Source organism: Andrographis paniculata, unplaced genomic scaffold (assembly GCF_009805555.1).
Source record: "Andrographis paniculata isolate CXL003 unplaced genomic scaffold, ASM980555v1 Contig11END, whole genome shotgun sequence".
Classification (NCBI taxonomy): Eukaryota; Viridiplantae; Streptophyta; class Magnoliopsida; order Lamiales; family Acanthaceae; genus Andrographis; species Andrographis paniculata.
The window spans coordinates 1,036,060-1,061,933 of record NW_026137391.1 but is presented as its reverse complement, the minus strand read 5'-3'; the positions used below and the strand labels follow the sequence as shown (position 1 = coordinate 1,061,933).

Below are 25,874 nucleotides of genomic sequence, written 5' to 3'. Positions count from 1 at the left end.
GTATATATTGCATTATTTATACTAGTTTGTAGATGTACTCATTTTTTTTCTTCTATAATTATTTTTTATAGAAGAGATTTCACTAAATAAATAAATACAAAATATTTATTTATTTTTTTTTTTTAAAATACAAAAAGATATTGTATAATTTACTCTAAAAAATACTTAGGAATATCATTGAAATAAAATATTTCACATTGTTATCAATAATCAATACACACATGCATGTGTAGGATGCTGGTGAGTGGTGACCAATATATATACAAATGCATAATAATACTCACTAAATAATTATTTACATATATATATATATATACATATTTATAATAATTTAATAAAATGTATACATAGTTAGGTTGCTAATATGTTATAATAATGATTGTAATAATCCAATTATATTTTGGCTTTGCGCTGATCCGACCAAGTTAGCATAGTGTTGATTTGATGGATTAATATATATACTTATACATATTTTAGTATATGATGTGTTATAAGATAATATAATTGAATTATAATATAATATATATTGTATTAAATATGATGAGATATATATAAATATATACTAATAATTTCTATAACATATATATACTGATTCGATCAAATCAGTATCATGGACATATCGGATAAGCAGTTGATCTATGCCATAATATTTTTATATGATGATTAAACTTCGGTCTCAACACCAATTTTCTTATAGGCGTATACATTTTTTTATCGCGATGTTTTATTAGATATAATACTACATCCGTCCGGCTCTAGAGTTCAAATTATTTTTTGTGTTGATATTTGAATATTAATTATTATATAAAAATATAGTATAAATTAAGGAAAAATTACAAAAATATTTCCATTAGTGTCTTATAATACTAATAGAATAATATTTGTACAAAACAAAATTATACAAATATAATAATATTTTTAATGTTAAACACAAAAGATAAACCACAGAAGCAGTAATATATTACATGTATTAAAAAATATATATATAAATCCTAAGAATAAATAATAAAATATATTTTTTTTAACAAATAGTGTGTAAGTATCTTAAATTACCTAAAGAAACTTCTAAAAGTAACGTGTAAATAACCCATTTGAAAATTGAGGGCAAATATAACATTAATTTTTTTATTTTTAGAAATCATTAGCATCTACAGGTAGAGACGTAGTCCTTTGTACCAAATGTGGGAATAGACCATCGGAATATAAGCTTTTCGCCGCCGCAAGGTGGCTCGGACTACAAGAACTATACGGCGGCAGCGGCGGCGGCAACGGCGGGTCGTAGCCGGAAACCTTGTAGATAACGCCATTCTTAATTGAATTCAACGGCGGGTACGTCGTGAACTGCTTCCCATTGCTACCGAACTTTTTAAGCTCATCGTAATCGACTTTATCTCCTCGACTCGTAGTTGGAGCGTCGGGATCGGGATCAGATTTCGATGCCCGATTGCTGGGATCCCTCGATCGTATCGTCATCGTCGTCGACGGTCGATGTCTTGTCTCGTTGTCGATGTCATTATCGATTCCCTCGACGTTATCCTCAGTTTCATTTTCATCGTCGAAGTGGCGGTCACTACAACCTCGGGTAGTGCCATCGTGGTCCTCCTCGTACTGTCCCGATACGTCGTTGTAATGAACTTCTGCCTCGGATCCTTCGAATTGGTAAGTTATCTCTTCGAACCGGCCGTGTACTTGCGAGCTCTTAGCCGGTCGTTCGGACGGCGAAAAAGCGTCGGCGTCACAATTTTGACAGCAACCTCCGATGTTGTAATAATCGGGACAATCTTCGATTCTGACGCCCTTTTTCCAGTCGGGTACCAAGGACGCTATCTCGCCATCGATCATTTCGGCTATTTTAGTCACGTCTTGATCCATGATGTCCAGCTCGGCCACCATTTCCGTGGCGACACTTAGAGCCGTGTCGTTCTCAATGTCGAACGGGAAGTAAATGTTTCGAACTCGACCTAGAAAGAGGACCCGATTAATGACGACTCGTTAACGTAACTCGGAAAGACGTAGCAAGTACAAATTTACCTTCTTTATCGGCAATTCGGAGCCTCAGAAAGATATTATCGTCATCGCTTTTTCTTCCTTTGATCGTGATATCCACGTTCTCCGAGTCGTCGTCTTCAAGATCGTTCGTTTCGTACTCAAGCGAGTGCGAATCGAAGTCGTGCTCTGGATTGTAACATACGTAATTGGAGAAACCGTTCACCGACGAACTCGTCGCGCTGTGATGAGCACTCAACAGAGGCTGTCGTAAAACCGAGCCTATTTCGTCGTAATCCCTTTGGTAATAAATCAACGGCCTCAAATCATAATCGTTGATTTGAAGGAAAGGATCGTTGAGAAGCTCCCAAGCCGATCGCCTGTTTGAGACCGAAGCCAAACATATGTCGACGAATCTACGAATCTCAGGATCCTTAACTTTGTAAAGAGCATCCGGTTTCTTACCCTAAACAGAAAATACGATGAATCATAATAAACAACTAAACAAATCGTACAAAAAACATTCGATAAAAGCTAAAATCGAGCGCTTACGGAGATCACTTTCTTGTAAATTTGCGCCGGGTGCGTGCACTCACTGTACGGATACTCAAACGTCACCATTTCCAAAATACACATTCCGAAAGAATATATATCGACCAATTCATTGTATTCCTCTTCGTAAACTTCTGGAGCCATGAACTCCGGCGTTCCTAATTACATATGTATACATAAACGAATACCAATTCAATGATTTCTACATAATCAATTCAGGTTAAGCTTATTACCGACACAACGAGCAGCGTGCGATTTCCTGAGGATTGCAGCGAGACCGAGGTCGCCAATCTTGACTTCTCCCTGATTTCCATTGATGAAAATGTTGTCACATTTAAGGTCTCTGTGAATCACCGGCGGGTCGTGGCTGTGGAGATAAACGAGCCCCTGTAGAATCTGCCGGCACCAGTGTTTGATCGCTCGAATGTTTATCCTCTTATGCTTCATCCTATATCTTTAACAAATCCAAAAAATCGAGCGAAAATTAGAAACTATCCACGATCAGAGGGATTGTAATGTAAGAACAACACTAACTGTCTGAGAGTGCCGGAAGTGAACATTTCGGTGACGAAATTGATGTTTCGATTGGCGGTATCCACCCAAGAGGTGTAGAATTTCATAATGTTGTTGTGCTTCAACGTCTTGAGGAGATGGATTTCGCAGTAGAGTCGTTCAAGATCCTCGGGGCTCTGTAAGAAATCGTAGAGCTTCACCTGGTTCCAGGCGACTTCAATTCCTTCGTACTCGTCGAAAGCTCTGTACCTGTTGCAGGAATTTAACAAATCAAAAGAGAATCCATGGATGCAAAGCTTGTGATTCCATAAGGTTCAGAAAGGAAATTACATACACTGTTTTGGAAGCACCTTTGCCGAGAATCTCATTGTACTGAAAGGAGATTAAGGAATTTTGTTTAGGATTTTAGAACATGAATGAAAATGATTGAATTGAAAAGAAGATTCGACACAAAATTAGGGCACAAAATATGCATAAACACATACCCTTCCATATCTTCCAGACGGATCAACTTCTACAAACTCTGAATCCTCTGAATCAAAATCGATTAAACCACCATTCATTTCTAGAATCTACGAGAAGTTTATTCCTCTGCCTTCTGAAGGGGAAAAGCTTATCCAACACCACTCAACCCCAATCTTCAGGCGTTAAACTCATTAACAGACAACACTGTGATCAAATTAGCAAAAAAAGCTCAAAATCTCCTCAAAAACAGAAGAATACCTAAGAATAATTTACATATCCACATCTTCTTACCGACACCACAGCTATTTCTCTTCGCGAATTAAAAAAATTCGAAGGAAGCCACTGAAGACGTCACTGCTACCTCTCCAAACGCATAGATCTCATCAATCGTCTTCCTGCGTAGGTTAAAATCGATTCAGTAATCAATTACTGCTTTATTTTAGCTCCTTCGCCTGGATTTGCTCCGATTGCTGCATAACAAAAACATACGCCAATCGAATACAAATTAAACAATGAAAATGAAGAAAAATTATGCTGAAGATTACCGGAAATCGATGGAAGAGATGGAATCGGAGGACGGAGGAAGGTTTCGGATGGGATCAATGGCTCCTCTTAACAGCTTGCGGATTTTATCAAATGAAAATAGCGCAGGAGACGAATAGACAGTAGTTTAACTTTTGTGCCGTACTTTTTTTGTTTAGCGGCCCCTGGACTTTAACTCCAGATGGAATCTATCACGGAGATGCTCTGATTTAAATGGTGTGGATCTTTGTGGTGTTCTGCACCTTGGCGTTTCTAACATATAGTCTCTTAAGAAGATTCTACATTGGTCCAATTTAGTAATCATAGTCATTAATGCTAATCCTTAATTGTAATTAAGGAGAGGGGCTTCATCCTAAACAATTAAATACTGCTGCTATGTTTAGCTCTTAATTAATTTTATTATTATGGAGTAAAAATTACCTTCTATATTTATTTAAGATTTTTTCTTTTATTATTATTATTTTTTATATGAGAACCTATCGTTGCTATCTCAAAGTGTGCACGAAATAAACCGCTATCAAACCTAACCCCATGCAAATTAGACTTGACAAAAATATTGAGCATGTTGGTTTAGCATTTTAGTTTAAATATTTTTTTATTTAAGATACTACGGTTTGTTTGTTTTTTGTTTTGATTTGAAATTTTTTTTTATATATAAAATATTCCTTTCGTCTCATATATATGTATTCGTTTATTTTTAACACGAAATTTTAGAAAGATAAGTACTCCCTCCGTCCTATAAATATAGTCTTAATTGGGTTGGATACGAGATTTAAGAAATATTGATATTATATTGGTAATTGATAAAAAATATAGATAAAAGACTTTTTTGCCCATGCGAGTGTATTAGTGTAAAAAATAGTCACAATTGTATAATAAAAAAAATAGGGGGACTTTTATGATGATATGGTTATTTATGGAAATAAAACTATTGTATTGAGACGGATGGAGTATTATATTGGGATACAGTAGAAATAAAATAGAAATGATTAAAATAACCTTATTAGTTTTGTGTGATATAAAAGTAATGCCATATGTATAATATATTGTAAGTTGTAAAGATATTTGTAATGTTAGGTAGATAGTAAAATTACTAAAAAAAAAATTAAATCAATACTTTGTTATAAGTCAGACCAAATAATGGATAGTTTATTAAGGGATGGTGGGAGTATAGAAAATTGTATATACAATTGAAAAACAAAATAAAATCACCATGGTTGACTTTTACAAGAAAATAGAGTATTTATTAGAGTAAATTGCATAATAATTGTTTTTATTTTAATATAAATGTATAAAATATCTCATTTCGTATTTATTGCGTGAAATCTATTTTTGTTAAATTAACTATGCACAAAAGATACTCTTGTGATGTTTGATAATATATACACACTTAATTATATTTTTTTATACAAATAAAAAATATAAAATATTTTAAATAAAATAAATAAATAATTTTATCAATCCCTATTTTTTTAATAAAAAATTACATAATAATTTGCCTCTACAAAATTATTAAATTAATAGTCAATCAATTATTTATTTATTATTTTTTTTAAAAAAAATTAAAATATTTTTATCCTTTTCTATTAGTATTAAATTTACATAATTAAATAAATATTTACGATCAAACATTAGCTTTAACGAAAAACATATTTTGGACATTTATGAGAAAGTTTACGTATTAAATATTATTTTTTATATTATCGATATAATTTTATAAATATATATTTAAAATACATATAATACTAATATATACTATCATTCTATAAGATATCAAGTATTAAAAATATTATTTTTATATTAGCGATAAAATTTTATAAATATATATTTAAAACACACAAAGCGAATACATCGACTTATGTTATTTTTATTATATTAAAAAAAAAAAAACATAAATTTGCATTAAAATAATGGGAACCTTACGTTCAAAAAGTTGAATAAAATAATGGATACTTTTCTTGAATTTTATTTTGTGGATAAAGTGACTGATGGCTGTTTCACACACACGTCCAGCTGTGGGTTTTTCTTTTCTTTTTTTTTTTTTTTTTTTAATAATGTTGAAATTCATAGTAGTTATTTTTAATATGTTTTGAATAAATGTTCGATCGAATTTAATTACCTACATATTAGACAAAAAAAATAATATTAGACGTATTATATATAGCAAATAAAATCTGAAAGCATCGGAATTTGAATCTATGATCTTACGGTGGCAAGTCCACCGCCTCGTTATCAGGTCATCCTGGGACATAGGTGGTTTTTTTTTTTTAATCAAAATTTCAGTGTGTTCTTCGTAGGTGGGTATGGATTTTTAAATTTAATACGATAAAAATAAATATTAGAAATATATTTTAAATATAAAATTAAGTTTTATGTACTATAAAAATAAAAATAAGTATTTAATTTAATTTTTTATATAAAAATTAATAAATAATAAATTTGAATTGAAAATTTATGGTAAAAAATTGAATATTTTATTAATATTTTTGTAAAATATTAAAATAAATAGTTGATGGTGTGTTTGTCTGGAGTTTGAATTTTGTTTGGAATTTGAATAATAAGAATTTTAAATTTGAATAATTGTATCATATAATATAGATAGATGTTGATATAATATTTTTTAATATAAAATTAATATTTAATATATAATTAAAAAATAAAAAATAAATATTTGCCATGATGTGTTTAGTGGAAAAAAAATTGGTAAATAATAATTTTGTAAAATTTGACATAAATACTTTTTTATTAATAATTGATGTAGCGAGAAAAAAATAGAATATTTTTCTTGATAGGACTAAATAGTGATGATTTTAGCTTGAAATATAAAGAATTTGTTTGTTTATTATTTTGATTTGAATTTTGTTTTTTAATATGAGGTATATGAAATTGTGTCAATAATATAAAAAATAATACTATTTTCATCTACTTTGAAAGTTTATATTTTTTTTTTTTTTTTTTTTTTCAGTGTTGATATTTAAATATTAATTATTATATCAAAATATTGTACAGATCAAAAAAAAAGAGGCAAAAATACTTTTATTAGTTTCTTATAAAACTAATAAAAGGAAGTTTATATAAAAAAAAATTATACAAATAAAATGGTATTTTAAATGTTAAGTACGAAAAAAAAATAAATATAAACTTATTAAGTAAACATAAAAAATATTTTATATTAAATATTGATTTTTGTAACATACATAAAATATATTTAAAAATCGGAGAAAAAAAATATGTGCCAACAAACCCAAACCAAACACAAGAAGTGCACCATTTTAGTTTGTTTGGTTTTGTTTCTACATGAACATATATTTTGTAGAAAAAAATGATACTATATATTTTTTTATATTAAATTTAAAATGAAGATTTTCAGTTAAAACATAGATAAATATTTATTTATATTATATCAAATAATTATTTTAATTTAAAATTTATTATTATTATTATTATTATTATTATTATTATTTCAATCTGTTTTCTGGACATTCCAATTTCTTCAATCTTCGCCCATATAGTCTCTCTCACGGTAACGCATGCCATACCAACTGTGGAATTCGTTTTGATTTTCTTTTGTTGTTTGGACGAGTTTTTATTGAATTTGCAAATTATTTCTGCACTCATTTCAAATAACTCGCTACTAATATAATATAATTATAATTTATTAATTTTGGTTCAAATATATAAAAAAAAATCTCATCAATTATAATTTAATTATAAATAATTTTTATCAATTTTAGTTATAAAGTTGAAAAAATGTAAACATAACTAATGTATTGTCATAATATGAGAAGACATTTGCTCCCGTTACTCGTTTGACATATATCCGTTGTCTCATTGCCGTTACCGCTGTTCGACGTTGGCAACTATTACAGTTGGATGTGAAGAATGCATTTCTTCATGAAGATTTGTCCGAGAAAGTCTACATGATCCCTCCACTTAGTACAGAATTTTCAGGAAAAGTATGTAAGCTGTGTCGTACCCTTTATGGACTGAAGTAGGCACCCGTATTCATAGATAATCGATCCTCGTCCCTCCGATTTTCACCATTAAAACCTGCATTCTCCCAAAGTAGAAACCACTCCTCTCATAATCATTGCCACATCCAAACATCAAATCCTCCCCTTCGGGATGCTCTGATCTCGATGAAGCATCAACCTCACTCTTATCAGATACACAGTGTATCTTTGCACTCAAACCAACCGCTCACTGAATGACACGTCCCATTTCTTTTATCTAGTTCCTACAACCTCAATCCTTTCAATTCATGACTAACCCCCGGACAATTCACTATGCTGCTATATTGCGCATCTTTTATTATATAAAAGGTATATTTTTACATGGTCTTCACTTCTCTGCCGACTCTTTATTGGTCATTGTTGATCTCTCTGAATACGACAGTGGCTTTTGGTGCCAATGATTGGGACGATTCTGTTCAAAAAAATGCACTTGAATCGATTCCTTTTAATGCTAGAATGAATGTCATCCTAATTTCTATACCGAACAATTGAATCAAGTGCATTTCTTGAACAAAATCGTTCCAATTATCGGCACCCGTATTCATAGCTAATGGATCCTCGTCCTGCTGATTTCATCGTTAAAACTTGCATTCTCCCCAAAGTAAAAACCACTCCCTCTCTCATCATCACTTCCACATCCAAACATCGAATCCTCTCCTTCCAAATGCTCTGATCTCAACGAAGCATCAACCTCACTCTTATCAGATACCCGGTGTATCTCTGCACTCCAACAAACCGCTCACTGAATGACACCTCCCTTTTCTTTTATCTAGCTCCTACAACCTTGATCCTCTCAATTCGACGAGGCTGTGGCATCGAATGGTAGTGTGCTCTGAGCCTGACATAGAAGCACTCGAACCACCATCTCTTGATGCCCGACGAAATTGAGGCTGATTAATCCTACTAGCAAACTTTGACCCCATGGATTCACCCGCATCGAGCATCTTTTAAATGTAACGATCATTTACGTCATCTAACACTACTGATGAGGATAAATCATGTAGTGGCTTGATTCTACTGCAAATGGAAATGTCGGATCGCCAGATATGTAACCTGAGGGCATCGGTGATTTCGCATTGGAATGAATCCCAATCAACACCGCCATCGCGACGGAACACAATCATCAAATTTGTAGGGAGCTAGCTTTTTATTCCTCGGCCGCGATTCGGAGGGAAATTTGGAGAGGAGAGGTGGGTGAAATTTCAAACCCAGACATTATGAACAACGACCGTGTTATTTGATTCGGCCAACTGCGGACTACGACGATATGACTGTGTTGTATTTTATACTGTCGTATCTTGGGGGATCAATTGTCGTATAGATAACTTCTATTTAATTTTCAACGGTAAAATTAAAATTGATTAAAAATATTTATAATAAAATTAAAAATAAAAATAATGAGTTTTTTACATTGAAAAATTGATAAATTTTAATTATATTGAAACTAATACATATATATATATATTATATTTTATAACTTATATACGAATACTTACTGTCGGGTTTGATCCATGGCCGCACTCCATCCTTTCTTCTTCTGGATAAATCTATTTCGTTTCGTCTTTTCCCATCTCCCTCGAACAAAAGCCCTAGCATTCAGATTTCTCTGTGTTCATCGCCATCCATCCAATCCACCATGCACCATCTCTCCTTCATTGTTTGCTATTCGATTCAGTTTTCATCTGAACGGTCGTGTTTTTCTTTTCTGCATTTTGCACTGTAATTAAAGTTCCCAATTTTAACAAGTGAGAATTTCACATTATGTCAAGACCAATCAAGCCACGCATTCTTTTGTTCTGATCCTCTAAAATTAAATTCACGTAAGCCAGGAGGAATAAATTGAATGAATGAATTAATTTTGATTGATGGAATTGATCTACGGGGAAGAAGTCGTTGAACAAAATCGGTTCTTTGTCTGTGTTTAGGCTTGAGGTTGGTTAGTTACTTCTTTCCTTTCGCTTTTCCATAATCATCATCGTCCAAAATCTATGTAGTTTTGTAATTATGCATTGTTTAATTTATTGCTAGTCATTTCAATGTATGGTGTTATTTCGATTAAATTATTGAGAAATTTCCAGTAGCTTGTTGTACTCATCGAGCTATCTTAGCAATTACAGTGATTTATGTCCAAATTTGACTTGTTTATTATTATTATTATTATTATTATTATTTTGTTTTAATGACGTGGGAATCTACCCTCGTTACCCGAAAGTGTGCACTGTGTGAAACCCAACCGAATCTAATACCCTGCAAACTAGGCTCGACGGGCAAGTCAGACTAAGCGAACCATGTGTGGAGGTGACGTGAAGTGTCGGGGGTTTGAACCATGACCTCACAAGTCTTTTAACTCAGTATGAAGATGTCTTATGAATTCAATATTTTTGCATATTGTTATCTTTTAGAGGATTACGTTTTTACTTTAAATAATATGTGTTTCATTTGAATTTGTTGTACTGAAGATACCACTGAAATTTACCTTTTTTTTATTTTTTATTTATGATACTCTCAGTGACAATCTGTGAAATCTTGTAGTTCTCGGTAATTAATTTAATTTCCTTTATTAATAAATTGCAATTTCTGGAATATCAAACTAAACTTTGAATTTTAAAAAATCAAATATAGTTGAAATACATTCAATTGATATTGATTTTTTAATTTAATTTAATTATTTTTATGCACAGCTAAAATGGGGATGACAAAACTCGAAACATCTTTGCAAGTTCTTCAACAATTAAACACAATAATCAATACAACCTATATTATGAATGTACATTTTCTTACATAGAAAACTTTCTAATCTTGTGTGTTTGTTGTGTTTCCATAATTTTTATATGAAAGATATAAAAAATTGAGTATGTAATATAAAAATAAAGAGCGTATAATATATTAATTATTTTAGAAAATTTTGTTGAAAATTTCTATTAAAAGAACAAAGCTATCAGTTATTTTAGAGATCCTTAACATTATGAAATCTAAAAACATTTTAAAGATACTTAAGGTTATCAAATCTGAAAACGACCGCTTTGGAGACCTAAAATTGCGAAGATACTGATTACCGCTTAGTGTCTGCTGTCCTATTTGAGTCCGCCGCTGCTGCCCTCTCTGGCGTTGACCTCTCTTTCGGTTGTTTTCCAATGTCGCCTCCGCAGCCTTCTCTGGCGATGGCCCCTTTTCGGCTGTTTTGCCATCAGGGTCTCCAGTGGCGCTTCTGATTGAGCTGCTGGCTCCCATTTGGGGAGTAGAAATAAAGTGATTTTTCTAATTTTTTTTTTCAGTATTTTTGAAGCTGAGGGAATAGGGTGATTATATAGTTTCTTCTTGGAATGTGTTTGTTTAATTAGATTGTTGGAAATAAAATTTTTTATATGACATATAAAAAATTATTCAAAAAAATATAAAAATAATAAATTTGTATAGTATATTAAATCTTTTGAAAAAACTAAAAAAAATTATAAAAAGAACAAATCCCTCTGGGGGCCGGAGAGTTAAGAGTGAAAATGTGCAATGAGAAGTAAAAAAAGTGGAGGGTGTATGTATATATAGAGCCAGAGAAAATAATTTTTAAAAATTATATTATTATCTTTTAAATATAAAAATTATACATATCGAATATTATTGTATTAATATAATACAATAAATAATATGTTATTTTTTAATTTATTTTCATTATTTATTTTTATTACTGATAAAAAAAAATTAAATAGGAACTAGTATTTTTGTTTTTACAAATTTTTATTTTGATAAAATAATAATTTTAAATTTTAAAATAACTAATTCTCAAATAACAATTAAAAATATGGCTACTTTTAACAATATATCTATACTAACACAATAAAAATATTCTACACACTACTTTTAACAATATATCTATACTAATACAATAAAAATATTCTATACCCTTATAAAATTTTAACATTTCAATAAAAATATTTTACACATATTTAATATAAAAAACATTCAAAACTAAAAACACAAAATAAACACGCTTTTACATTTTGTATATTATATTAAAAAATAGTTCAATTTTTAAAAATATCACAATAATAATTATTTATATTATATCAAATAATTATCCTTAGTGAAAATATTATAATTCCAAACATCAAATTCAACTTTCAAACATAAGATCATACCAACTCTAAAAGCAGAAGTATTAATAATTTAAATAGTATAATGTAGTTAAGTTTGTAATTTGAATTATTATTTATTAATTATTGTTTTATAGGGGAATGTGATTAAATTTATGGGATAAATAAATTTAAAAAAATACTTTTGAAGGTGTGTTTGTTTGGGGGATAAATAAATTAATTTTACAGGGAAATATTCTATACTCTTTAAGGTGTGTTTTGTTTGGGGATTGGATTAAATTTTCACTGTTCATCCAAAATTTTTCCCCCAAAAACATCAAATCAAACACCTATTTTTTATTTTTTATATTATACTAAAAATCAATTTTACATTCAAAACATCACATCAACACCTATTTATATCACATCATACAACTATTCAAATTCAAAATTTTAACTATTCAAATCCCAACTCAAAATTCAAACCCCCAAACAAACACATAATACTTTTATATTAACTTTTTTAAGCAATAAATGAACAATGATGATATTTTCGGCATTAAAAAAAAAAAACATTTGAACTTTCAAGGGGAAATACTTGGGTGTGTTCACTTTGTATTTTTGGATGAATACATTTTTTATATTAGATACAAAGAATCGTGTCGATAAAATAAATATAATATTTTGTGTTGAATTGTTGACTTATTATTCGTTTGATGATTTTTATTGTTAATTTAACGGTTGATTTTAATCGAGAATATTTTGGATATTTTAAAAAATATATAATTCAATAACCCTTAATAAGAAATACTATCTCCGTCCAATTTAAGGGTCTCATTTACTTTTTGCGTGTTGATATTTGAATATTAATTATTATATCAAAACGTAGTATAAATTAAGAAAAAATTATAAAGATATTTCAATCAGTGTCTTATACTATTAACAGAGGGACATTTGTACATAAAATTATACTAATATAAAAATATTTTTAATGTTAAGTATAATGACACAAAATGTAAATGTGACCCTTAGAGGCAGACGAAAGAAATATGTAATTATGTTAATGAGTTACGGTATATTCGAAAACTTAATTCTATTAAAAAATTAAAAACGTCTTGCAATTAATAATTTTCTAAATCGTTTACATTCAAAACGTAATGGTGCATCACATATGATGTTGTTATAAAATTGTTAGAATGTTTGTGGTAAAATGTTTATTGTATATGATTTATTGAAACAATATTTACATAAGCGCAAATTTTCAACGTACGGATTATTCATTATAATTTTATTCCTGACAATAAGTCCTTAGGGTGTGAAGATTTTTCCATGTAAAAAATTAAGTTTATCTCTTTTATATTTTATTTGCGCATACAATTTATTATTGTTTTTTATATTTTTCTACAGTGACAAAATATTATATATTTCATAGTTTATTAACGCATATAATTTTATTTTTATTTTTTATCATTCTTTATATTATTGTAAGGGGATTACATTTTTCCATCCATATATATAAATGAATTCTTAAAGTATTTTTTTTTTCAAACTTTTAAATTTAAGCTTGATTATATAGAAATTAACCATCATATTATTTTTATATTGATTATCTTATTCCTATTGTTATATATATATTTTATGAAAATTTGATTCGTTTATTTAATATTCGCTATTTGGTTTAGTTACCATATTTTAAAATTTTTATATTGTTTAATGTTTTTAACTACAGGTCAACGACGGGACAAAAGTTATGATATGAATATCAATATTTTTTTTTTCTAACTGGTAGATATAATATTTTTTAAAAATTTTATTTTAATTTTAAATTTAATATTGATTGTGAGTATTTATGTTTTAATATAGTTTATTTTTTATTTTTAAATTTTGTTATATATAATCCTATAGTTTCTTTATTATTATTATTATTTTATAAATGAATTCGAACGATTTTTTTAGGAATTAAATTTCGGCCTCTCAGGTTTACGATTTAGGATTTAGGTTTGCGACAAGAAGCTTGAATACAATACAATAGTAGAATCATTCAGAAAAGAATGTAGTAAGACAAGAGTGAGAGAGGGAACATTAATAAATATATATACTATTAATTTAATTTGATAATAATAGATTTAAAATAAAAACGAAGCACACCTCTCAACTATTATATACTCTCTCGGTCCTGTATTGAAAGTCTTGGTTACTGTAAATACAGAATTTAAGAGAAATATAATTAATAGATAATTAAGAATATATCAGTGAAAATAATTAATCTATAATATAAATTATTGTAAATTAAGATTAAAATAACTAATTAATTTAATTAAAATTAAAAAAATTAAATTAGAAAATTTAAAATGTGATTAAGATATGTAATCATTTTTTTTTTAAAAAAAAAGAGAAAATGACATGAGACATGAAATGTATAGAAACTACAACATGGACATGGTAGGTGAAATGGATGGAGTAATATTATATTATTAGTTACAATCAATTTAATTTCTAAATTTAAGTTATTTGCTTTTAAACAAAACATTAAACCAATAAATTATGTGTAAAATATTTTTACTGAATTATTAAATTTTCATAAGTGTGTAGAATATTTTTGTTGTGTCACTGTGTGTATATATATATATATATATATTTAGATTCGGCATAATGAATTCTCCCTTAAAGTATCATTTTAGATGTGTTGTTGTCGGTCGATATGTTCAACGTATATCTTCAATAAGGTGTGAATTATATAAAAGTAATTACAAGTTTTAATTTAGAAATTTTTCGGTCTTTATAACTTGTTATTATGATCTTATAGGCATTGGATGGTGTAATTTGATTATTAGAGAAAATACCGATTTCACAAAATGATTTGTTCGCTTCTCTATATTATATTGCCTTTTATTCAAGAAAATAAATAACATACCATTATCGTCGAGTTTGAACCACTGTAAATACTGATTTATTTGTGCGCTTTTTTCGCCTCAAATTATGTCTATTCAAAAAAGTAAAGAGCATAGTACTGTCGTCTTTGAGCCCGCCGCTGCTGCCTCTGTCGTCTTCGACCCACTTTATTTTTTTCGAGCAAGAGTGTTTTTTGTTTTTTTGAAATATTTCTTTTTATGAGAGAGTGGTCTCTTGAGTTTGTTTTAAGTGAAGGATGAAAGGAATTATATATGTCTTATAAAAAAAAATATATATAATACTATAATTTATTTAAATTATATAAATATTTTTGATTAGATTGTATATACATAATTGTCTCTGGCTGTGAATCATCTTGATCTATTTTTTCGTCTAAACATTCATCAAATTTTATATATAAAATTTTATATTTTTTAATATAAGTACTAATAACTAAATAAAATAGCTAATAATAATTAATTAATTAATTTAAATTAAATGTAATATTAAACAAACTATATATATATATATTATAAGTGTTCCATCTCCCTAGCATCAATAACTGCAAACAAACCTCAAAATTTAAAATCTAAAATGATCCTTTTATAGAAAATTTGGTTTGCTTGTTTTGTGAAAAAAAATTTACATATTTTTTCAAAAATATTAATAGACTATACACTTATTATTTTTATATTGCCTACATAATTCTATATATTTCGCGTACAAAAATTTTCTCTAAATGAAAACACAAAACAAAAGCACGTTGGCTCTTCTGCCAAATTTAACAATATATAATGTATGTAGTACGGATGGCTACTTTTAACAATATATATATTATTACATTAAAAATATTCTACACACTTATTAAAATTTTATAATGCAATAGAAATATTATATATATATATGCCTAATATAAAAAATATTTTAAACTTAAAACACAAAACAAACACACTTTTATATTTTTTATATATATAATTTAAAAAATACTAGTTTAATACTTATAAATATCACAATAATATCCTAATTGAAAATGTTATTATTTAAAACCTCCATTTGTAAATATTTATAAATATCACAATAATAAGAGCCCTCACGGGAGCACCACTACTGCATACACCCCCTCCACCCTCCCCCTACCCCTACCCCTACCCCTACCCCCAAGAAATAAATAAACAAAAGTTTTGGAATTTTTTGAAATTTTTGAGAATGATAAAAATAATAATAATAATAATAATTAAATATTGATGGTGATATTTTGATTAAATTAAATAGTTATTTTAATTTATAATTATTTATATTATACAATAATAATTTTTACTAATTATTTACTAATTATACTTCTTTTAAAATTTCGGTGATGAATTATATCATACATATATATATATATATATATGAGGATAGTGAGTGACAAAAATGGATCGGTTTTCATGCATCAACCACCACTCTACCCTACGTCCTACCCACCTCACCCCACCTCACCTCACCTCACCTCACCTGTGTAGTCCAATCAAATTCTGCATAGTATAGTATAGTATAGTCTAGTGTAGTTAGTATTATACGAACATGAAGGTATATATGAAGATGAACATCTATCTCTCAGATCATCTTTACTATTTTTGGGAAAAAAAACATTCACATGTAGTTTGCTAATTCATTCTTGGTTTTGTATTTCTCTCTCCCTCTCTCTCTCTCTATATATATACACTATATATTAGGATCTTTGGATAAGTCTTGTTTAGGGTTTTTCAAAAAGTTGTGTTTTTGTATAGTTTGAATTTTGGAGTTTTGCATGGTTTTTTTTTCTCTCTGTATATAGGACATATATATATATATGTGGCAATAAATTTATTATTGTTTCAAAAAATAACAATGCCATGCTATATATATATATATGTGTGTGTGTGTGTGTGGTGTTTTTATTCAATATTTTGGTGATTGGTCAGATGATAAACAAATTACGATTTTATTTATTTTTGGTTTTGTGTGTATATATATATTGTGATATTTTTAGGTGAATTAGTAGTTGGATTAATTGGAATGTTATATTTTAGTTGTTAAAACAGTTGTAATGTTTTTGTTAGAAAATTATTATATCATGAGATTATCAAATAATTATCGAAAAATAAAATTTGATAATCAAAATAATCTATTAAAATTAAAATTTGACATCAATAATAATACAATGAATATGCTCCTGTAGTACCTCTAGTTCATACTGTAATGTTCCCAAGGATAAAATAATATTCGTCTCCGAATTAAGTAAAACTCCAATATTTTTGAGATCCGACGAAATAAAACGAGGGAATAGAGATAGGTCAAGATAAGAGAATTGTCGACGACCTTAAACATCGGATTTAATTTCAATCATAAATACAATTTTTGAATTTTAAATAATTATTTATCATATATGCATATAACTACAATTTTTTTGGTTATATTTTTTGTCCATGTAAATATATATTTTTGCTTCAATAAAAATATTTTGTTGTTTTGATTTGGCTCCGAACATAATAGACTTTGTCAAATTTAGTATTCATCAAACCCAAGCCTAACACGACTACGACCAAAACCTTTGAACCCGAGATAAAATTCATACTCGTGTATTTTAGGACTAAACCAACTCAAAACTACTATGTTTGTATGTTTTTATTATTATTATTTTATGATTTCCGCAACATTGTACTTGTGTCACTACCTAAAATCACACTATTAATAATCACTATACAACTCATGTTCATTTGAACTCATCGAATAATCGGTTTCAGATATTACAAATTTAATTTTTAAAAAAAATAAATTCATCAATTAAATAATTAAACTATTTTTCAATATGTTTGTGTTATATATATATATATATATAAGAGATAACGGTTCTGTTATTTTAACAAAGCTTTTTAATACATTTTTCCAAAAAAATGAAGGGTGTGTTTGTTTGTGGGTTTGAGTATTTGGATTTTGATTTTTGAATAGTAAACAATTGAATTTGAATATTTGTTTGATGTGATATAAATAGATATTGACGTGATGTTTTAAATGTAAAATTGATTTTTAGTATAATATAAAAATGGGAAAATACTTATTTGATTTAATATTTTATAAGAAAAAAAAATATGTGCTAAAATTCACAAAAAAATCCAACCTAATATATTACACACAATTTTTTATTTTTATATTATCTACACAATTTCTTGTACCTTATATAAAAAATATCAAAACACAAACAAACACATTTAGAGATGTGAAAAATTGATTAATTCAATTTTTTTTATGTAACGTTATATTTAAATTTTAGTTAAATGATATTTTGGTGTGATATACTATAGTAAAAATATGGTATTTTTATTATAAATTATGCGGTATAAATAGTAAGAAAATAGTTTCGAAATAAAAATAAGCACACCATGTGCAATTAAAGCTAAGTTATATACTCTATCCGTCTCATTACAATTGACATTATATTTATTTTTGTTTGTCCCGTAACAATGGATATATTTATATTTTTGGTAAAATTTATTAAATCCAAACATATTTAACAAATATAAATCAACTTAATTAACTACATTACCTACAACATTATAAATAACGTAGGACCACTTAAAACCCCTTTATTTCTATTTCTCTCCTAAAAAAATAATATTTTTATCTATATTTAAAATTGCATATCTTTTATAAAATTGATTTATGTTAATTATAAATAAACAAAAATATTTTTTTATTTACTTGTATTATTGAAAATTTTATTCTCTACGAAATGATATTCCATATATTTTGTAATTGCTATATAATTTTTAAATATTTAAACATATATTTTAATTTTTTAAATCATATATATTAAATTTACTTTAAAATTATAAATATTATTAATTACATAAAAAAATAATATAATAATATCATAATTCATTATTATTAACTAATTAATCAAAGGGTTCAATTTCGATTGCTGGAGGGAAAGAGTATTTATTACATGTATTGTAATATAAATATAAAAAATATTTTGTTTAAATTTTATGTTGTAATTATTTACCATTTGTGTTAGATGATGATGTATGGAATCTAGGGGTGATCATTCGAATTTTCGGTTCGGATTTTGCCAAATTCGAACCGATTCGAAAATCCGAAATTTTTGAAAAAACCAATTTGAACCGAACCGAAATAACCGAAATTCGAAATCCGAAAATCCGTAATCCGAACTGAAAAATCCGAAATTCTAAATATTTTTATTATTTTTTAAAAAATTTTAAATTCTTTTATATTTTATTATTATTTTATAATATTAAATATGTATAATATATAAAAATTAAATATATATAATATATAAAAATTAAATATATTAAAATATAATTAATAAATTTGAGTTTTTTATATTAAAATATTAAATATATATAATAAAAAAATATATTAAAATATTATATTTCGAATTTCGGATTGGTTCGGATTTTAAGTATATCGATCCGATCCAATCCGAAAATCCGAACCAAATTTTAAACTTCGGTTTGATTCGGATTGGATTTTCGGATTTCGGATATTTTGTTCACCTCTAATGGAATCTGTCTATTTGTGCACAAAACGAATTTTATTTTTATTTATTAATTTTCATACATATATTTTTTATTATCACTATAAATATAATTTCAAATAAAAATATAAAAATAAAGATAAAATAGCTTTAAGAAACTATTGAGATAATTAAAATTTAAAAATTCATCAACGATCCCCTAGCAGTAGGTTCTTAATTTTTTTTACTTTTTTTGTTTTTTCTTCTTTTAATTTCTTTTAAGCTTTAATATTTCAAAGTGGTTTCCTTTACTGCTACTAATATTATTATTATTATTATTTATTTATTTGGAATATTTATTTTATTAAGAAAAAAGAATCATAGTTGGGTGGTTACAAGTGGTGGGTTTCGATGGAAGACAGGGAAGAAAAGGTGAAATGATTTAGGATCTTTTTTAACGTTGTATTATTTTTTTTATTATTTTTTTCAAATAATAATATAAAAAAAAATGTGTAAAAAAAAGGCAATAGAACACTACTCATTTAACTTTATTTATTTATTTATTTAAACTTCTGTTCTTTTACACTGGACCGTTGCAAAAGTCGCATGCTATTTTAAGTCAAAGTTTAACTTCTGTTATGCTTCAATTGAATTTGAATATATATATATATATTATTTAATTCTACCTATTATTTTTATGCTTATGATTATTATTTTGATTCCTTAATTTTCAATTATTTCAAACTTTGGTTAATATTAAGTGAAGGATTATAAATTATACTCGTAGTATTTTATTTTAATTAAGTCATAATTGATAAAAAAAAAAAAAAAAAAAAAAAAAAAAAAAAAAAACATATATATATCTACTATTGGATTATTGTCACATGTAATAACATGACATTATTGGCATATTCAAAACTATATAGACTACCAGCGTGATAATTTGTAACATTTATTAAATATATATGTATTTATATATATATATTTAAAAATTAAATTCATATTAATGTTTGGTGCTAAATCAGGTGAGACAATAATCTAATATTAGTAGACTATTTAAATGAGTATGGATTAAATATAAAATTATGTATTTTATCTTGAAAATGATTTATATAACACTTTATAATTGAAGCAAGATTTAAATAAAGAAAATATTAGTGCTAAAAATCATGACAAAACCCCTTTTTGTCTCACAATCATTGATCTAGAAATTTAAAATTTATATGTATATATAAATATGTGACGATATGAACAAAATGTCATATGATCTGAGTCTTATCGTGTTTCAAAAAGTTAAAATATATAAAAATTAATAAATAGGCCCTACTTATGCCACTTATTTAATTTAACTTATTTTCACTATTCAAACAATCTTAACTATAAAAATACAAAAATATAAAAAATAAAAATAAAATTTATAAATTTGTCAAATTACCAGATTATTGTGTCGTGTGTTTGTATTTTGGTTTGTTGAATATTATTTGGTTTTATTAAAGAATTTATGTGACCTAAAAAAATTTAATTTTTTTTTTTTTAAAGATTTTCAAATTTCTGAATATGTCATGTTAATTTTAAAATTCAATATTTTTTTAATTGGTTTGAATTTGATAAAATATGAATCACAAATGTGTTTGTTTGGGGGATTTTTTCCAAATTTTACTATTCATTCAATTTTTTTCTCCAAAAACTATAAAATCAAACACCTATTTGTTACTTTTTATATTCAAAACATCACATCAACCCCTATTTATATCACATCATACAATTAAGGTACGAATTATTATAAAAGTATGTAGGAAACAAATATTTCTCTTTTTTTTTACTCACCTCCGTCCCACATACCATGTCCACGTTGTCGTTTCTGTCCGCCCCACATTCCATGTCACTTTTCTTTTTTTTGGAAAATAATCACACACTTTAATCTCATTTTAAACTTTTTAATTTATTTTTTTAATTTTAATTAAACTAATTAGTTATTTTAATCTTAATTTATAATTATTTATATTATAGAATAATTATTTTCACTAATATATTTTTAATCATCTACTAATTACACCTCTCCTAATATACCGTGTCTACAGTGTAGCAGACACGGTATATGGGACGGAGGGAGTATTATATTTTATTTAATATAGTACTATATGTTTTGCATAATATTTTTAAAAATTAGATATCTTTACAATATAAGTAAACATATATATTATTATTTTAAATATTATTTTTAAAATTCAGATTTGTCACAATGATTAGAGTCATGACTTTGACTTATGATTATAAATTTGCACAAGCCCACAAAGTGCACCACTCATAATTATGTGTTATTTTTGGTTGAATTTTTTACCAATAAATATTTTTTTTTTAGAAAATAAAAAAATTGTAATGATTAAACTATGATATGATTAATATATTTAGTGGCAATGGTGGGATGATATTTTGGGGTTTCAAATTTTGAAAAATATTTGCATATAAAATCATTACATTGCTAGAGTTAGGTAAACATGTATGAATCCAACTTTTACGACACTTGGCCACGTGCCATATGTATATATATATATATATATTCTTGTACATATATTTAAATATTTATTAAAATTATATGCGTGATTAAATAATACAATTTCGACGTAGTTAAATCATTTATATTTAAAATATACTTTCTCCATCCTGCAAGAATGTTGCCATTTGATTTTTACGTCATTATACTTAACATTAAAAATATTCTTATATTTGAATAATTTATTCGACAAATATCATTGTATCCGTATTATAAGAGACTAATAAACGTATTTTTGCATTTTTCTCTTGATTTCTACTGCGTATTGATATAATAATTAATATTCAAATATTGATCATGACAACCTTATTGCGGGACGAATAAACTATACGGAAAGAAGAGAACGACGACTACAGTGCTGATTTTCTTATAAGTATTGTTCATTTATTTATATATTTAAATTTTTTTAAAAAATAAATAAATAAATATTAAATCGAACTTGGTAAAAGTAATAAAAAAAATTATTGCATGTCAAAAATTGGGCCATACATATGTAAAACTAAGCTGTTGGAGAAATGATTTTTTATTTATTTTTTCACTAATTGCTACTTTAAATTAGTATTTTAATTAATTATTTTAAATTAAGAAACTAAAGTTAATTAAAGTAGACCACGTAATTAATGTTAATTAATTATTCCTAACTATGCTTTGACCACGCCAAACATAATTAGTCTAATCTATAATTTAATTAAAGTAGAACACATTACCAATTTATTTAGGATTTGTTTAATTGTAATTTGAGATTGATTTGAATTTTTATTTAAATAATATTTTGATATAATATTCTGTGACAAAAATTACCACTCTCTCCGTCCACTGCGTATTTATCTATTTACATTTTGCAACTTTATATTTACTATTAAAAATATTTATATATATATACATTAATAGAAATATTTTTTTTTCTTTAATTTGTACTACGTTTTGATATACTAATTAATATTCTATCTGTCCGCCTCTAAAAGTAACATTTACCTTTTGCGTTATTGTACTTAACATTAAAAATATTATTATATTTGTATAATATTTTGTACAAATGTCATTCTATTAGTATTATAACACTAATTGAAGTATTTTTGTAATTTTTTCTTAGTTTATACTATGTTTTGATATAATAATTAATATTCAAATATCAATAAAAAAAAAGTAAATTAGACCCTTAAAATCGAACAGAGATAGTATTAAAATATTAACACATAAAAAATAAATGAGTAAATATGCAATAGACAAAAAGAGTATTTATAATGTAATATTAAAATCGGACAAATATAGTATTAAAATATTAACACGCAAAAAAATAAATGAGTAAATACGCAATAGACAAAAAAAGTATTTATGATGTAATATTTTTTAGTAAAAGTATTTATAAATAGTAAAACCCCGCATGAAATCTTACAATCAAATTAGAACATAAGTTGTGTTTCTTTTGATTAGTTTCAAAAAAAAATTGGTTTGAATTTAGTACAAAAATAATATTTGATGGGATGTTTTGTGAAAAATAAAATATATATATATTTTTAAAAAACGCAGAGTTTAAATAATAAAATTTGGAGAAACTCGGCTAAAAAAACAAACCCCTAGAGTGTACAAATTTAAATAAATTGATTAGACTTATTTATATAGGGAAGACTATTTATTTTCAATTATTGTGTGAATCGTGTGGGGAATGTCTCAATTATATTCAACGACAACCATTAATTACTTGTACCACATTAAAACAAACAAACATAATATATATATATATATTGTTTTAATTTAATATTCCCTCCATCCCACATAATTTGTCTCTATTTTCTATTTTCGTCCGTCCCGCATAACTTGTCTTTTATATTTTTGGAAATATAATTATGTATTTTAATCGCATTTTAAATTTTAAATTTTATAATTTTCTTAATTTTAATTAAACTATTTATTTATTTTAATCTTAATCTATAATTATTTTTACTAAATAATACTTATTTTTACCAATACACTTCTTAATTATTTATTAATTATATTTTACCTAAATTCTCGTGTCTATAGTAATACACTCATATTACATGGAACGGAGAAATTAATTTTTAAAATGAAAATTAATTTTCCATAAAGAGAGAGAACAAATAAACACGCATGTGCCATTAATGAACTGCTTGTCGCCGTAAGCGCAACGAAGCTATCCGTATTTAATGATGTCTTAAATATGCAGACATATTATATATAATTAATTGTGACTAATAATTTATATATATATAATTATTATTTTTTTGTATTTAAATATATGTGGGTGATTTAAAATATTAATAATAAAGTTAAATAAAAATAAATAATTGATAATAACCTAAAGAAGCGTGATTTGTAATGTTTTTAATAGTAATGAATTTTAATTACATTATTATTTTTAAATAAAACTAGATATTTAATTTAATTTAATTTTTAAAAACATTAATTTACCAGATGTGTGAAAAAGAAAATTAAATAAAACATAAGTAAACAATTTTATTCCCCTTCAAATTGAGATGAATATATTTACATAATAATTCCATTTAGAAAAGTTTTTTAATTGTATATTACATAATATCCTATTGTATTTTATAAAAATATAATATTAAATATTTCGTATTTTATTTATTACATTAAATATCTTTGTATTAAATTAAAATATGCAAAAAATGTTATATTCGTTCAAATGATATTTTATTGTAAATATGAATTCAATTATACAAATTTTATACAAATATCTTAAATAAGATTATTTAAATAAAATAAATAAATAATAAAAATTTAATTATTTATTTTAAATATTTGGTGATTTATAAATTATTTAATTATTTATTCTATTCAAGATTTACTATTTAAGATATTATATCTTTTTTATTTGTATAAAACATTATCATTTTTTGATTGCTACCGTTTCAAGTTGTTTATACAAACTCAATTTTGTGCAAAATAGGGTTTTTTTTTTTTTTTTTTGTGAAAAACACATTTTTTTTCAACAAAAAAGAAATATATATATATATTATATACACTCGTTATTTTTATATTACTTACACAATTTTTCATACATCATCTAAAAGTTATATGTTCAAACCATTTCACTAGACAAACAAACCCCGAGTTATCTTCAATTAATTAAATTTTATGAAAAATTATTTGAGGATCACTACTTTAATTTCTTTATATTTTATTTTTCTTAAATCATATTTTATATCATATATTTATCAAAAATTTGAAGTTACAAAAATCAGAGTTTTCGACTAAAATAAAAAAGTAAATGAAATCATTAGAATCGGACAGAGATAGTATTATTTTTTATTTAGGCTAAAATCAAATAAATTTAAAGATCAGCTCCAAACTCACTTGTATAAATATACTAATTAGAGTATCGAGTGAATTTCTTCTTCTTCTTTTTTTCTCTTTTTTTTTTTTGGGAATGATGTGCAAATTTGATTTTTTTGGGAAGGATTGTTTTGCAAATAAAAATTACTATATTTTTATTAAAAATTATATGAATAAAATAATAGATAATCCATTTAAATTTGTTATTAATACATGAAAATATTTAGGAAAAGTATTGTTACTTTTATTTATTATATATACCACACGTATACAGTGAATAATAAAAATTTAAATAGAATAATTATTTAAAATAATATAAATATATTTTAATAATTAGACAAACAAAGCATGACTTCAATTAATATAGCACAATAGTACAAGTTAACATACCATAAATGCATGTTAGTGTGCCTATTAAATTTAAGGGTAAACTTTTTTTTAATCTCGTGGAGCATGTCGCAAACTAGTCGGATGTCCCG

At 26.0% G+C, this 25,874-nt stretch overlaps 1 protein-coding gene across 1 annotated transcript; it reads right to left on the bottom strand.

Moving 5' to 3' along the window:
• Positions 1-993: 993 nt before the first annotated feature.
• On the bottom strand, positions 994-4,144 carry LOC127249812 (probable serine/threonine-protein kinase WNK9). The gene is made up of 9 exons (XM_051272822.1): positions 4,062-4,144; positions 3,808-3,986; positions 3,537-3,720; positions 3,386-3,423; positions 3,073-3,300; positions 2,772-2,992; positions 2,539-2,696; positions 2,032-2,452; positions 994-1,961 (listed from the first exon to the last, which is right to left on the bottom strand). The coding sequence occupies exons 3-9, from the start codon at positions 3,612-3,614 to the stop codon at positions 1,132-1,134; spliced, it is 1,974 nt and encodes a 657-aa protein (XP_051128779.1). The 5' UTR covers positions 3,615-3,720; positions 3,808-3,986; positions 4,062-4,144; the 3' UTR covers positions 994-1,131.
• Between the last annotated feature and the right edge of the window lie 21,730 nt (positions 4,145-25,874).